Below are 17,016 nucleotides of genomic sequence, written 5' to 3' on the forward strand. Positions count from 1 at the left end.
TAAATAAAAAAAAAGTCATAATTTTGGGAACATGAAGTTTATTACCTATTTTTTACAGTTGGAAAACAATAACACCTATGTCTGTTTTTAATCGAATTAGCTTCTTATGAAGGGTGATAGTGTGCTACAACATGAAATGTAAAAATGGTCTAAATTTCTCATCTTCCACCTGACAACTCAATGGCATCTTGGTTATTAATTGAATCTTCTCCCCAGTTCATTCTTCTCTGTAGTCTCTCGTAATCTTGCCTCGTAGCAACCTGCACATGCTGCCATTCTTCCCATCTTTCAGCTAGCCCTTCTCCCTCTAACATTCTTACAACTTCTGACATCGCCGGACGATCCTCCGGCGATCCTTGTGTGCAGAGTAATGCAATTTGTACAATCATTTCAACCTCTCCTATTATGTAATTTTTCATCAGGTTGCAGTCCACAATAACATCTAGTCTTTTCTCCCGTTGCAGTTTCTTAACCTATACCAAACAAAATATGGTAAAAATAGTAACCATCAGGCATAACAGAATAATTCAGAGCTTATGTAAGAAGACACAAGCACATAGTTCTACTTGTTTCCAGCTTGATAAGCATGCAGAAAGTCCAATTATAATTAGCTTATCAGACTTGGACTTCACAATGAATCTACCAACTAACATGATTTCAGGTACATGTATTCACAAGTTTAATCTCTAGGTAAAAAATAGATGCGTCCAAATTGATTGAGTTGAAACAGTTTTAGGCCATTTTTGTGTTGAATAAAAAATCACTTCACCAATAAAAGCGCTCAAACACAATTTTGCTAAATCAACTTTTTCATATGTTCACCAACCACTTTGTATCAGTAAAAAATGGCATCATCAAAGCACCAAGAGGCATGCACAACTTCCATGCATGTTGACACTAGTAAGAAAAAAACATGATACTAAAATGAGGTTGTCTCACATGGTCAAGCAATAACACGTCATCCTCCTCTTCCAAACGTGAAAAGTCAATTGCACGTTGACCTGTAACAAGTTCCAAAAGCATAATCCCATAACCAAAAATATCAGTCCTTTCTGAAGATTTTCCAGTGGACAAGTATTCTGGAGCTATATGACCCATTGTCCCACGAACTTGAGTTGTCACAGTAGTATTTCGAATATCAACTAATTTTGCCAAACCAAAGTCACCAACAACTGCTTCGAAATCTCCATCTAGTAATATATTAGCTGCCTTCACATCCCTATGAATAATCCTAGGATTACACTGCTCGTGAAGATATTCTAGGCCACGGGCTGTTCCTAGAGCTACTCGTTTTCTAGTAGGCCAATCCAAAACGGGGTCCCCAGGTCTGAGTTCTGCACCAATGTTAAAGTAGATAAATTCTCACTTAAAATGCCAAAATATGAAAGCAAACTTAAAGACTGTTGAATATGAAAGCTTATAGTTTATATTATTCTGTTATTATGTTATTGATTATGTTATTATTCTCATCTATAAATAAACACCCATATGTGTGTATTTCACAAGGGATATCAATCCTAAATACATTTTCTTCATTCTTAACATGGTATCAAAACCATTTAAAGTGTCACCCGCTATCGGACCGTTATCGGACCACTCATAATATGTTGTCCTACACACAAGCTGTCACTTTCAACGTGAGAGAGGGGTGTGTGTTGGAGATCCCACATCGACTAAAGATTAGAACATTTCATTCTTTATAAGTAGGTGCAAATATCACCTCATATAAAGTACATGTATTCTCATATTCATCTCTCACATTCTCATTCTATTATTCCCAAAGTCAGGTGAGAAAACAATAACTACTTATTACTCCAAAAGAACCCTGGAGCTTTATAAGAATTTTGAAAATGTCAAAAGTGTCCTGAATGTGTTAGATTAAACTTTTGATTACCTAATCCAACCAATCATATGTTAAAATGGTTTGAATGAGTCATGACTCTCCAATCCGGGTTACGAAGAAAAGTAATTACTAATTATAATCTCTTTTATAGCCAGGTCAAACTTAATATTTAGCAGACCGGGAATGCAAACATGAAATGTTACTAAATACCTCGTAGACGATAGGCAACACTTAAGTTTTGCATGAAGGGATAAACTAAGAGACGTTCAGTTGGAGTAGTACAAAAACCAATGAGCCGTAACAGGTTCCTATGCACAGCTACACTTATCAACTCGACTTCACGCTGGAAAGCGGCATCACCCGCAGGACTCTCATAATCAGTTAACCTTTTAACAGCAACTTTTGTACCATCGGCTAGAATGCCTTTATAAACCTTTCCAAAGCCTCCCTGTCCTAAAATATTTTTCTCGCTGAAGTTGTCTGTAGCTATCTGTAGTTCTTTCCAGGAAAATCTTTTTATTTGACCAAATGTAATTCGCCGATCAACCTCACCTGAAAATACATGAGAAAAATATATATTAAAAGTAGCTAGTTAGCAAGAGATACTAAACTATGAAGCTCGACTGTTTCTTTGTTTTAAATTTTTTTTTTCTTCAGCTCAAGTATACATTAACCTTGCCTTGGTCTACTTCTCTTCCTTTTCATAATACTTCTTTTTATAAAATGAATGTTACACAGTATTTCAACTAGTTGTCACAATTAAAACATTACAAGATAGTTCAACCAGTACATTCTCCAGCATCTCATAAAGAATGGCAGGATATCCTAATTTGTGGTTATTAGATCCAATGAGCCATAAGTTGTCAGTATACCAAAATGAAGGAAAACCACAACCAAAACATATTTGCAACACTAAAATTTGAAGAACTAAGCCTAATCAATAAAAATAATATTACATTAAGACACAAAATGCTCTAAAATGGAAAAACTATTACTGCAGACAGACAGATGCTACTGACATGCTGGATACCAGTATTTTTTAAAAGAAAAATGTAATTCCAATAAATAAATGGTGCATAACGAGCTACGGAGTATACCCTTCATAAATTTATGACTTTATAGCACTATCTACTTGGAAGAGAGTGCGTAGGCAGTGTAAACACACTTCAAGAAAATCATTAAATAACAACCAAATTTAAAGACAAAAAATAATTGGTCATTATATTAACTAAATTAGATATTATTTTAACGACTAAATTAGATATTATTTTAGAGACTAAAAAATTATTTGTATCTAAATTGGTTTATATTATTAATAAAAATTTATAAAATGGTTTCTAAATTGGTATCTATATTAGTTACTAAGGTTTTAACTACTAATACTTTAGATTATAAATTAGTCTCTAAAAGACTAATAGAGACTAATTTAGAATATAAAGTAGAAAGTAGCTAAAACCTTGGTAACTAATCGTTAGATAACAATTTAGAAACTATTTTATAATTTTTTATTAATAATAAAAATTACTTTAGATACCAATAACTTTTATAGTTTATAAAATGGTTTCTAATTTAGTCAAATAATAATTAATTATTTTGGTCTCTAAAATTAATTTCTATTTAATGATTTTCTTGTAGTGATTGGTCAATAGCTTCTATACAAACAATCTACAAAAACATTGTGAAGACTAAAAAAGGAACTCAAACCTGGAACATCTACAAAAATTTCACGCTTGCACCCTTTGTACCAGAAGAACAGCAGACAACCAAGAAAAATAATAACAACTAAACCCGTTACTATTCCAACTATGAGGCCCACTTTTGTTTTATGTGACGAACCTGTCAAGTGAAGGAAAACTAGTTTTCAGCTTGTTGCCAGTAAATGGAGGGGGTGGGAGTAGGAAAACACTTTATAGACCAAAAAAAGGATTAACAAAAGTAACCTTGATCTGCATTATCAGATGAGCAAAGATGATGATAACTCACTCCACAATTCAAATTATTTCCAGAGAAACTGCAATGGGCAATACAGTGAAACAGAGTGGAACATAAATAAGTCTATTTAAGCAATGGGCAACAGCACATTAATTTTAGATACAAAGTTCTATTTCTATCCAAGGACACCATAAACATGAAAAGTTTAGATGTGTGACGACACGACAAAGAACAACATACTAAATAATTGCATACAAGATATTGGTGAGAAATTTATGAAGGAGGAAATGATGGACAATCAGCTTAGGTTTGAACAAGTACAAAGAAAGCCACTAGAAATAAGGAAAGTAGATTTCATGGCTTTTAGCCTTGAGGCCTTGAGAAAGGGATAAAGGGAGACCAAAAAGGACATGGGAGGACATTATGGAAAAGGATCTCATGATGAATAATATCACTGAAATTTTGGTTTGTTACAAACTCAATTGTATTGTGCGATCTATGTAGCCAACCTCACCTAGTGAGAAAAGGTCCTTAACAAGGGCCCTTAGGAAACTGATCGGTATTTTGCAATGAAAAATTATATTTCTTTGAAGTGACAAAAAACTAACACCTTAAACTGCTGCCATTCAATATTATATATCAGGTATATGGAAAGAAGGCAGTCAATGAGAACTCTAAATTAAGTTGGAGAAATTGAATATGTGATGATTACAAATCTTTCAGAGGAAGATCAAAAAGTGGAACCAGAGAAGACCACTGGAATCATAGACTACTATTTGATTATGTAACAGTGTTAAATGAAATTGTAGACATAGGTTCTTTAGGACGTATGCATCCACTTTCCAGGTGTTTTGTAGCCTTTTAGGTATAGCCCTTGGGTCAGGAATATCAAATTGTCGTTAAAAAAGGTATTTGAAGAATTTCACATTTTGGTTTTAAGGTATCTAATTCTAATGTACCATACATACTTGTATGTAGGAATGCTGAATAACTTCTCTGGAATCTTCCCACTAAGTTCATTTGAATCTAGCATACTGTAAAAGAGAAGTTTGAACAATCCATCAGATATCAAATGATAATAAAATGTACTTAACATCAAAATACAAGAAGTTTAAAAAGAAAATTAACATACACAGTGAGCAAGTTCGGGAGACTGGCAAGTGATGCTGGAATAGTTCCATTGAGATTGTTTTGACTCAATGTCCTAGTTGAAGACCAAAATTAGACACTTCCGGACATTACAAAAGGAAAATACATACTAAGAGTCCATACTTACAAGAATTGAAGCTTTCTAAGATTACCAAGGGAATAGGGTATTTCACCAGTTAATTTGTTGTTTTCCAAATCCAATCTGACCAAGCTTGTAAGATTTCCAAATTCTTTTGGTATGTCACCAGTGATGTTATTCCCTTGCAAAGAACTTCACGATGAATGTGTAAGAAAAAAGGTGAAGAATGTGAGTAAGATTTAAAAGCACAAAATTTGTCGTAAAGCATCGTATGGTTCTTGAAAAAATAACCGAAGTATGCATATTTCCATACACACTGCAGATGCTATATGCATTTTTCCATATTCACTTTCTTAAATTAACAATTAGAATGATTGAATAGTGTACTACAGTTCGTCAGATACACAAAAGATAGTATATTCCACAGTAAAAGATTTTAATGTGTCCATGTGATTTCATGAATTCATGCCTCGACACTAAAATGAAACAAACCAAGAACGATGAGGCTAGGAACTGAAATATGGGAAAGGGCAGGGGCAGAAGGCAGTTCTGTGGATATTTCATATTAAATACTTACAGAGTTTCAAGACTTTTTAGAGATGCTATTATTGGTGTCAATGATCCTGTGAATCCCATAAATTCTAGTGAACTGCAATGAAGTAATAACTATGATTATACATTATGAATAAAATATTTAAGTACCAATGAAGTTGAAGTTGTCACAATCTTCTTCAAATTAAATATTCAAAAGAAGAGGAGGGTTAGGAACATACTCTTTCTAACATACACTCTCTTATTAGTTATGTTTATTGAAAACTACAAAATTAAAAGAGAGATTGTTAAATAAGATATGGAACCCATAAAATTTTGTCATTTTTAATAAATTTCAACCAACAAGAGAGAGTATATTCAGAAAACTATACTAGAGAAAGTGTTCTTAGCATTTCTCTCTAAAGAAAACACAGCCAGTGGAGAATTCCAATATTGTAATAAGAATATCTTACACTCGAATAACGTTGTTATTCTGGTCACATTCAACATTGGACCAAGTACAAGGGTCAACTAGATTTTTGTTCCAGTTTGTAAGCTGGCTGGGAGAAGCATTCAATGATAACTTCAGCGCATACAGCACATCTTCTGAAATGAACATAAAAATTATAAATCTATTGAAGACTGAAAGTCCAAATCCACTCGCAACTTCGACAAAACCAGAAAGGCAGATAAATGTAAAATCCATAACATTTTCAACTGCAATACAGTTTGCCAACACAATTCTGTTTCCCTCGGATAAAGTTTCTTTCCAGTAAGTACATGATCCATTTTTCAAATTTTCATTAATTTCCAAGCACTACTACTAAATAGTTTACTCCGTGGTTGAAAGTACGATCATTCATATGGAGCACATTTACATAAATTGAAAAAACCCAAATGATTTTTCTAAACTATATAGAAAAAGGGCAAAATGTAGATAGATCAAAGTGCCACCTGGTCAACCCAAACGCGACATTAGTGTGAAAGGATTATGAAGAAATTAAATCTTAGAGGCACAGCAAAAATACTAGTGAGTTTAAATATGAATAAATCTCATCAAATTTCTATGAAGTTGAAATCCAGAACATGACAGAGACAAGGAAATGAAGAAAATAAAAACTACTGGCTCAACGATTAACAGTTAATAAGTTTGAATAGCAGAAGAGGAGAACAGAAGATTGAACCTTGTGAATCAAGCCCAGCCAACGCCGACGAGAACACACTAGTCAATAGCAAAAGAACAGAAGCCAAATCCATTTTTCCACTCTCATCAACCACTCAACCAGTGACAACGTGCATTATGGTCAGCTACCACATCACAAATCTTCATCTCTCTAGTGTAGAACAGGCAAAACACCCCACTAAGTTGGAATCAGTGAAGAAAAATGGTAAATATCATACAAAGACAAAAGGGGCGAAAAGAAGAAGATTGTCAGAACCACGATGCGATATGAGACGTGTCAAATTACCAACCGTGAATTTTCAACCATTGATGGAAAAAGCTTAAGTACTAACAGACAGGGGTCAACCCCAAAAAGAGAGAACAAATGAAACCAGGAACAGAAGTGGAATCATGTGCAAGACAAAAATTAAACATTATTTGAACCGGTCAAAGTCAGATTTTTTTTTACTTTTTGTTGGTAAAATACAGAAAGGAGTAGCTGTGTGGAAGTGATGAAGAAAATAGATAACAGCTGAGTAAAGGTGAAATATATAAACAAGACATAGAAGACACAACAAGTATGAACTGAAGTAGAAGCTAATGAAAAAGTTTTCTGATTCAAATTGAGTTAATTTCATTAAAAAAAAACTACCCTGTGGATAGAAATTAAAGTCTTGATTTTGTATGAACAGTGATGTTATAATAGCAATTTGGGGAAAATTAAAAGAAAAATATTAACCCTAAGAAAGAAAACCCTAGATATTAGTAAGATACTGGGTGGTGAGGGTAGCATAAAGCAATCCAATTTGCTGTCCACTAGTCGGTAGTACTTTGAAAATAAAGACCAATCATTGTCGTTCAATCACTATCATTGTCGCCCAATTTATGTCAAAGGCTACTCTTTTATTTTGGCTAACTAATATTTAATTAGATAAAAAAAATCATTTTTTTCCTTTTAACTCTAATTATAATATTTCTTTTCTCTCTCACTCTTTTTATAAATGTTCGATAATTAATTTTTTTATTTAATTTACCTGGAATATAAATAAGTATCTAACTTTTTAATTCAAAGTTCAACTGCAGATTATTTTTCGATGTTTAAGTGAGTAAAGACATATAAGTGTTTTAGAGTAATATTATATAATAGTGTCTACTAATATGAATAAGAAAATTGTATAATAATTTTTATTTATTTATATATATATATATTATGGTAATTCGTTGCTTAAATTACAATATTAACTACTTCACTTAATACTATTAGACAATCATAAAGAGTTTTCATTATGATAATTAGAATTTAGTTATAATAATTATAAGGATATGCAATAATTGTAATGACTTTCGGGTATACTTTTCCATAATTCGGGTAAATAAGTGAAATATATCTAAATTAAGAGTAGAAAATGATAACTTTTAAAATTGTAATATTGAGAAGTGGTTTAACTCAAATTTAAGAGACCCAAGTATGAAATATTGATTTAATGAAACAATCCACGTTTTTCCCTACTTTCATTTTACAATTCTACATATTAACAAAATCTTAAAATTAATTAAATAAAATATAAATAAAATGGTTGTTGGATGGTAATATAAACTTTGACGAGGTCCCTAATTTAATTAAGAGTTTTACTATTTATTTGTTATGGGTATAAAAATGTTTATACATCCACCGATAAAAAGTTATCCTATTAGAACGAGTTTTAATTATTACAAAACTTAATAAGGTATCTTAATGAAAAAAATTTATGATATTAGTATATTTAAATTATTATCTTCAGTAGTTTGGCTTAATTTAGTTACTAATCTTTTTCTAAATGATTTTTTGTTATGTAAAACTGCTATTTTAAAATGTACATATATTTATAAATTTGAAGTCCAAACAATTCATCCTTATTGATATTTTAAACTTGACAGAACCCAATGCTTTATCACTTCAACACCTCCACTATTTGTGTGATACTTATTGATACAATACTTAATGAAGAGATATATGAAATTACATATAATTTCGAAAGACCATCCAAAAGTCATATATATATATAATATTTGAAAATTCAATAGGTTTACAGGTTATATACATATGAATAATATAGGTAAGAATAGCAACATTATATGGGTAAAGTTGAACGTTGTATAAACAATTAAGAAAAGAGAAGAAAAAAAAGTATATTGAAAAACCAATAATAATAAAACAAAGTAGAGTTATAAGTCTAAGTTAATAACCAAAAAAAATAGACCGTCGTTAAACTATAAACAAATCACAATGTATAATAAACTTTAAAATTATATTAAAAGTTATTTCTGACAAAGAGAACAAAAACCACTAAACTCATTAATAAAATAAACTTATTTATCTACTAAATATTTTAATTTAATTAATATAAAGGTTAAATGAAAAAAAAGAAAAATCCGACCTGCCGGATTCGAACCAGCGACCTAAGGATTTCAGCTAGGGTTTTCCTACTACAGTCCTCCGCTCTACCAACTGAGCTAAGGTCGGTTGTTGAATTAAGTGCTTTCATAATTGTAATGATTCTGTATAATTTTAAGTGAATAATGAATTCAAGTGGAACAATGCCACTATTCCATATCAGTATTACAATAGAGATAAAAATATATTATTTTTCAATAAATCATTGCAGTATACATTACCCATAATTACCGTAATCTCATTTATCACTATGATTATATTTTTTTCATGTCGTGATTATTAATAACATCATATACATTATTATTATTATTGATTATTTTGTAATAATAACGATTAATTTCCTTGTGAAATCATCATACCTATTTCTATAGCTCAAAAAAAAAAATTAAATCTAAACTTAGGATATTTGTTATCAATACCAGATATGCTTGAAAGCCAAACACATTTAATGTGTTTTGAACCAGTTTGTTCATTAAAAATAGATTATATACAGATTTATTTTTTATTTTTAATCACATTATATTGGGATAGACTTGCTCTAGGAACATGTTCTTAAAATTAATATTTATCCTATCACTTAAAGTCAATGAACCTTAAACGGTATCGATATTTTGAAATGGTAAGAAATATTTTTTTTTTCATCAAATGAAAGAACTAGTTTACGTTAAGACTAATTCAAGACATCGTCTTCTTACAATCTGATTATATGCAAAAATAAAAAAGAAAGATAAAGTTAAGTAGGTTCTAAAGCAAATGATACAAAGTTACTCAAGTTAATAAAATAAAGTATGATTGAACTCTGTTACTAATTAATATCTTGACTTAATATAATGTGTTATAATTAATGTATGAAATTATTGTATCTATTGGAAATATTGACTATTCTTTCTTTGTTATGATTGACAAATATTAAGTATTTACTCTAATTCTTTTCTTTTAGACAAACTTTTGTTACTTTCATTTTTTCACTTGTTTCTTTCTTGAAATCTATACTCGAATGATACCTGTAAATGACACTTCAATGTTCAAGTCAAACATTGACATTCGACACTTAATATTTAGTATTAGACAATTACGTTAATGATCTTTTAAAATTTGTGTTTATTTATATAATTATAGTAGGCTTTTTGTCGTTATTAAACCTATTAAATGTCGTTATATAATTATAGTAAAAAATAAATGTATTTAATATTAATTAAAAAATATGATCATTAAAAATTTATTTAATTAATTACTATATCATAAAAACTAACATTACAAGAAAATCAATAAATAATAGTTAAATTTAGAGAAAAAAATAATTATTTAAATATTAACTAAATTATATATTAATTTAGAGAAAAAAATATTAATACTAATGTGATTTTTATTATAAATAAAGTATTTAAAAATAATTTATAAATTGATATCTAAATTAATTACTAAAATTTTAGTTATTAATATTATAAAACATAAAGTTTTAGTTTTAATTACTAAAGAATGATTTAAAATATAAGAAATTAGTAGTTAAAGTTTAGTAGCTAATAATTAGATATTGATTTAAAAACTAATTTATAAATTTTTTCTATTAATAGACTATTTTAGATATAATAATATTTTAATTTATAAAATATCTTTAATCTAGTAAATATAATAACTAATTTTTTTAATTTTTAAATTTAGTTTTTATTTAATATTTTTAATGTAATTTATGAAGGTATTTAAATTTTTAAAATTAAAATTTACAGTTAAAAACAGATAAAATTAATTTAATTTTATAAGAAAATGTCTTTTAGTATTTAAGAAATGAACCCTACCCAATATAATTAGGGTTCTAGAAGGCAACGATGTTGAGAAAATATAAAGGGTGAATGAAAAGTGAACCACTTGAGGAAGGTTTCGTGTCATCCTTTAAAACAGAGCGAATAAGAGTGTTCCATTTCCAACACACTATCCTCTTCTCTCTGCTAAAACCTTCCACAGCTCACGATAGCACCACCGGTTAAGGTTAAGCGTCTCAGGTTTCTCCTCCTTTTTCATTCTTGTCGTGTCTCAGAATTGTGACATAATACGTGTTTTTGTTCATCCCTTCGTTCTAGATTGGAGTATTATTGTCATTTTGTTTTTTTTTTTTCCTTACAACAAACGAACCTGTTTTTGAGCCACTAATTCCTTCTTATCCCTTTGTGCGCGTGAAATTTCAAGTGCTATCTAATACAGTGTGTGTTTTTCTTCATTCTTTGCGTTTATGCTTTATTGATTATTGAATTGGACTAGCTTGCAATTCGTTACTCATTACCAGGTTCACTTAAGTATTAACGAATTGCTTTTTGCTTCTTCATTTTATTATCTGTCTATTTATTTTGTTTGTTTATTTTATTGGTAGCAGAGTTTCATCGTGATTTTTTGTATTTATTGGCAGATTGTGTTGCTGAAAATATATTAGATGGCCATTTCACCTTATGCTAGTACAACAGCTACGCAATGGGGAATTCGTCCTCAGATTTTTGCGGGATCGACTGGGATGGGGAAGATTGCATCATTCAAGAACAAGTTAGTCCTACTATTTGATAAATTTTATTGTGCCCATCACTAAAGAATAAATTTTGGAAATGACTTCCCCAATGGGTACACATGATATTTTCATCATTGTTATCTGAGCTGGAGAGTGTAATTAAATTAAGTCAATTTCCTTGCAGTGTTTCAAGCAAGTTAAACTTCATGGCTGCCCCACATTCAAGCTTCTTTTCTGGAGATTCCTCGCGTGCACTTTTTGACAAAGGTTCTTTGCAAAATTTGCATGGTCGCAGGGGATCAAGGTTGATAGTTAGAGCAGATGCAGTAAGTTTTAAGTACTCATGCATTTCTAAGCAACTATGATTTCCTTAAATTTGTGTATATAATTTACCTTTTGAAAGCGTGTCTCCTTACATTATGGAACGCTCATGAACATTCACTATATTGACTCATTATGTACTGTGTGCTAATTTGCAGGATTACTATTCTGTCCTTGGGGTCTCAAAAAATTCTAGTAAATCTGAAATTAAGAGTGGTATATTTTCTGTGGTCCTTTCCTTTTTCAGACTGATATACTTATGCCTCTACTATCATTAATTGATATATTCAAATATATTGTTTTAATTTACTTAATGAAGAGCGAATTTTTATTGTAGCAATGTAAAGGAAAATCAATTACCCCCATAGGATCTATACATTGACTAATGAGTGATTATCTCTTTCCATATAAATATTGCTGCATACTAAAAGACGGTTTGCCTAAAATACTTGTGTTGTGAAGCATAGAGGATTAGTACTGAAATTGAAATCTAAACTCAAGGGTCCGTTTGTGGTGGTCGAGTGTTAATTTTTATATGCAAATTTCAAAACAAAACATGTTTGACTGAAATGGAGTCAAAATAGTTTATAACTCTTTCAAAATATGTTTACATCAAATTTTAAAACATAAAAGGATTTGTGATTCCATTTTAGTTTTAAAAAGCATATTTGATAGCCACCGTGACCCTGATAACTATACAGCCCATAAGACAAAGCCCAAATGGATTACTAAGAGGCCTGGTCACTTGAAGGACTTTATTTAGCTGAAATGGAATGTATGAGCTGTCATTTGATGGATTCAGTTTTAACTGCCATTCATGTCTATCCCATTCTGTAGATTATACATATTCTGTTCTTCAAATGCGGTCAGCCAATGATTGACTGAAGCAAACAGTTTACATACCACCATCACGAATGAAAGTAGGCAGTGAAGAATCAATCATTTTAGTATTAGTCCTAGTTACAAGGAGGTTGTCTTGGCCTTGAATGCAAGGAATATAACTGTACCCTTACAATCTTCTACCCTCCACCACAACTTTCATTGCCTGGCACTCTCCATCTCTACTGATGATATATCTACCACCTTATATGCTTCCTTGGCATCATATCACTTGGTGCCGTCGCCACCACCATCAACCCCATTTTCTCCGCGTACACGTGTAAAGTACGGAGAAATATATTTTAGGGCCTATTAATTTGTCAATCGTAGGGATCCAGATTTTATAGTTCATTTGGAATTATAAAGACACCGTCCATCTAATTGGTCATTCATCAGAATTATATACCCAATCACTTCCCTTCCCTATGATATTTCTCAATCATCATTATAATTCATTAATTGCCTTGGACAATGATTTGACTGATGCTCAATGCCTTCCTCCGCAGTCTGCTGACAATGATTTCTTATACTGACTTTAGAGGGTAATGCAATGGTGTTACTGATAAGAGGTTTGAGTTCAAAGTGGTTTTGTAGATGATTGAGAAGTATCGGCTACTCTTCAGTTATTTGTGGGTCGTGTCTCCTATTATTGTCTATTTGGCTAGACATGGTTTGTAAAACTGGAAACCACAGAAAACTAAAATCTGGTTTAAGTTTTAAAATATTTTCAAACTGAAAACCATCCTAAAAGGTAGCTAAAACTCTCAAAGAAATCTACACTTAAGTTGGGAGCTAGAGTGATTAAATTAAACTACTCGAATTTGTAGGATTTATTTGTGATTTATATAAAAGGAATTTATGCTTCATGCTAAGACTTGAGTGCTTATTTTTGTGGCTGGCTGTGTATTGTGCGTTTTTCCAAATAATAAAACAGGGCTTAGCTTTCAAAACCCTATCATCGAAAATTTTAAAGTTAGTTGCTTTTTTATTCCGTTTATTGCTCTTTGGTGTTCACGGGGGAATGAGGCTCTTGTACTAATAGAACGAATGTCAACTGTAACTTTGGTATAAGAGTCTCTAAGAAAATTTCCACCCAAAGCATAACATTCAGACTATACATCTTTTTCTTTTTATTTCTTTGTAATGTAGGACTGATTTAGCAGAAGTTTAAACTTAGGGATGGGAAGCATCAACGATAGGATAATGGTAGATGGTTGTGATTAAGAAGTTCTTACTAGCAAGTTCTGGCATATGATTTACTTGAATGTGTACAATTTTTGCGTGTTGATTGTCTGTTGTAACATGACAATATCATATTTCTATCTACTTTGGACATTTCAGCTTATCGGAAGCTTGCCCGGAGTTATCATCCTGATGTTAACAAGTGAGTTCTTTTTAATTATTTCATAATGAACTCCACTGACTTTATGATACCCTTTGTTTGCCTTGTACCTCACTCTTTTTTTCTTTTAAAGTTTTAAGTGCTTTTATTTCACTGTTGATATGAACAAAGTGGTTTGGGTCTCTTTGATTATAAAGCCCATGACTTGTTCTTTTAAAAGTTTATGTTTTTTGCATATTTCCTGAATTGCTTTTTGGATAAATTTTTTGGCCAAGAACCTCATCACATCTCAAGTCATTTTTTACTAGTTGAATAGTCTTGTGTTGTCTTCGTGCATGTGGTCAATGTTGCTTGAACTATTATGGATGTTTGCTTTCTTCTGCAGAGAACCTGATGCAGAAAAGAAATTTAAAGAAATTAGTAATGCATATGAGGTAAAACTACAGCTTGTTGAACACAACTAACTCTTGTGCATGTCTTCTCATAATTGATCTTCTGTGATTCAAATTATTTTCCAGGTCTTGTCAGATGATGAGAAAAGATCCATATATGACACATATGGAGAGGCTGGTCTTAAAGGTTCAGGAATGGGCATGGGGGTAAGTTATCTCTGAAAACAATTAGGAATTTGACTTTGTTATCATATATTCCTGTTTCTCGACTGGCCATCTTTGTAATTTCAGGATTTCAGCAATCCTTTTGACCTGTTTGAGACACTGTTTGAGGGCATGGGTGGCATGGGGGGCGGCAGAAGTTCTTGGAATGGAGCAGTTGAGGGTGAAGATGAGTATTACAGTCTTGTTTTGAACTTCAAAGAAGCTGTTTTTGGGGTGGAAAAGGAGATTGAGATTCGGCGATTAGAGAACTGTGGAACTTGCAATGGTTCAGGGGCTAAACCAGGGACCAAATCATCCAAGTGTAGCACTTGTGGTGGTCAAGGTCGGGTTGTTCAATCGACTAGGACTCCATTAGGCATCTTTCAGCAGTCTATGACTTGCTCTTCTTGCAGTGGGACTGGAGAAATTTCAACACCTTGCAATACATGTTCTGGGGAAGGCCGAGTGAGGAAGACAAAGCGGATAAGTATCAAGGTTCCTGCAGGTGTGGATTCTGGCAGCCGGTTAAGGGTCCGAAATGAAGGTAATGCTGGAAGGCGTGGGGGCCCTTCTGGTGACCTATTTGTTGTTCTTGAAGTTATCCCAGATCCCGTGCTTAAACGTGATGACACAAACATTTTATACACATGTAAGATATCTTATATTGATGCAATCTTGGGGACTACAGTTAAGGTTCCTACTGTTGATGGCATGGTGGATTTAAAAATCCCATCTGGGACTCAACCAAGCTCAACACTTGTTATGAATAAGAAAGGTGTTCCCCTGCTGAACAAAAAGAATATGAGGGGTGATCAATTGGTTAGGGTGCAAGTTGAAATCCCCAAAAAACTGAGCAAAGATGAGAGAAAACTTATTGAGGAACTTGCTGATTTAAGCAAAGGCAAGACTGCTGCCACCAGTGGTAGGAGATAACTTTTTCAGGAACCTATATGCCTTTCTATTTCTAGTCCATTACCTTTTATGGATGCTTCATTCTTGGCCTTGACTCACAACACAGGGCAGCTATTCATTTGAAACTGTGGAATGGTAGATGTAGGTTACTAGTAATTTTTATTTTATATAGGCAAATATGAAGGGCAGAAGAAACTAGATATCTTTCTTTTTCTTTGGAACTTATATGCCTTTTGCAATTTTGTTGTTCTTTTACGGGGTGAGGGATTGAAGAATTATAGCTTAGGTGCAATGCCATCTTTATTTTCTTGAATGTTGCTTTTAGACAAAATTGAAAATACATTATATTTGAATTTATTTACAAAGCCAAAAATTCTTATTGTTCTAGCACTTGCATTGTTGATTCATGTAAAATCTTGTTGAGGCATGGACTCATATTGATAGTGGTGTTTACCCAATGGTTCATTTCATATCAAAATTTAGTTAGGTTTATTTATTGAATGCATCATTACTTTTTTTAAAAAGATTAGGTTATACATCACTCAAAAAGTTTCTTAAATTATAAATATTTAGCCAAATAATAATAATAATAATAATAATAATAATAATACAGAGACCTATAATTACTATTTTTATTGAATATACGTTAACGTTTTAAAATTATATCGTGTTGATTTAAGTCTTAAATACAATTACATCCTAAACGGATGTTTTTAACGCAGTTCTTAAAATGTTTGAATCCTCTGGAGATTCTTGCTTTTGTTTCTGTAAACAATTAATCTGACACTTAGCACCTTACTTTTTCGTGCCACTGGCTACGCTGTCGAAGTTGCTATAGTTCAGAATTTTTCTAACCTATTTAAAAGACTTTTATTAGTAAGTAGGCTTTAAATGAAGGAAAAATATTGTTTTACACCTTCCCTAATAAAAGGAACTTTGATTTGACAACTCCTTATGATAATAATTTAAATAAAAAATAAAAATAAAATTATAATATTAATTTATTGAATTGTTAATGGATGATGTTTTACTAAGAAATGTAAAATTAAACCCTTAAAATTCTAATGGGGTGAGAGAGGCTCGAACTCTCGACCTCAGGATCACTCAGAAGCTATGAGACCTACGCGCTAGCCAACTGCGCCACCACCCCTTTTGATATGACAAATAGCTTATATTGTTATACCTTAGCATTAATAATATTCATAAAACGTACATTCGCCACCGTAGGTACTTACAGATTAAGTTTCATCCTCTTAATACGTCTTAAACTCAATATAAATTTAAACTTATCAAATCTAAATTTTAACTTTTACGTTGCATTTTTTTTATAATCAGTTAAATT

At 31.6% G+C, this 17,016-nt stretch overlaps 2 protein-coding genes and 2 non-coding genes across 11 annotated transcripts; 1 reads left to right on the top strand and 3 right to left on the bottom strand.

Annotated features, from left to right (window-relative positions):
- Positions 1–7,432, bottom strand: LOC137815169 (putative LRR receptor-like serine/threonine-protein kinase At5g10290). 7 transcript variants are annotated; one of them, XM_068618233.2, is made up of 12 exons: positions 7,008–7,432; positions 6,719–6,868; positions 6,008–6,140; positions 5,581–5,652; positions 5,052–5,195; positions 4,908–4,979; positions 4,744–4,809; positions 3,784–3,854; positions 3,548–3,679; positions 2,054–2,395; positions 940–1,334; positions 1–473 (listed from the first exon to the last, which is right to left on the bottom strand). In XM_068618233.2, exons 2-12 carry the CDS (start codon positions 6,789–6,791, stop codon positions 159–161), a joined length of 1,815 nt encoding a protein of 604 aa, XP_068474334.1. In that variant the 5' UTR covers positions 6,792–6,868; positions 7,008–7,432; the 3' UTR covers positions 1–158. The 7 variants fall into 7 exon arrangements, with proteins under 7 accessions (XP_068474334.1, XP_090150868.1, XP_068474337.1 ...); XM_090294742.1 differs by having other exon boundaries at positions 7,349–7,369; XM_068618236.2 differs by adding an exon at positions 5,777–5,819 and having other exon boundaries at positions 6,719–7,272.
- Positions 7,433–9,107: 1,675 nt separating this feature from the next.
- Positions 9,108–9,199, bottom strand: TRNAY-GUA (transfer RNA tyrosine (anticodon GUA)). Its single transcript is given in 2 exon segments — positions 9,108–9,143; positions 9,163–9,199. It is a non-coding gene; the product is annotated as a tRNA-Tyr (tRNA).
- Positions 9,200–10,906: 1,707 nt separating this feature from the next.
- Positions 10,907–16,061, top strand: LOC137815171 (chaperone protein dnaJ A6, chloroplastic). Of its 2 annotated transcripts, none has more exons than XM_068618239.2 (8): positions 10,907–11,130; positions 11,532–11,662; positions 11,809–11,950; positions 12,104–12,161; positions 14,166–14,208; positions 14,552–14,600; positions 14,685–14,765; positions 14,850–16,061. In XM_068618239.2, the coding sequence occupies exons 2-8, from the start codon at positions 11,556–11,558 to the stop codon at positions 15,693–15,695; spliced, it is 1,326 nt and encodes a 441-aa protein (XP_068474340.1). In that variant the 5' UTR covers positions 10,907–11,130; positions 11,532–11,555; the 3' UTR covers positions 15,696–16,061. The 2 variants fall into 2 exon arrangements, with proteins under 2 accessions (XP_068474340.1, XP_068474341.1); XM_068618240.2 differs by having other exon boundaries at positions 10,938–11,116.
- A 678-nt stretch (positions 16,062–16,739) lies between these two features.
- Positions 16,740–16,824, bottom strand: TRNAM-CAU (transfer RNA methionine (anticodon CAU)). Its single transcript is given in 2 exon segments — positions 16,740–16,775; positions 16,787–16,824. It is a non-coding gene; the product is annotated as a tRNA-Met (tRNA).
- Between the last annotated feature and the right edge of the window lie 192 nt (positions 16,825–17,016).

Source organism: Phaseolus vulgaris, chromosome 1, assembly GCF_051622355.1.
Source record: "Phaseolus vulgaris cultivar YP4 chromosome 1, ASM5162235v1, whole genome shotgun sequence".
Taxonomy (NCBI): Eukaryota; Viridiplantae; Streptophyta; class Magnoliopsida; order Fabales; family Fabaceae; genus Phaseolus; species Phaseolus vulgaris.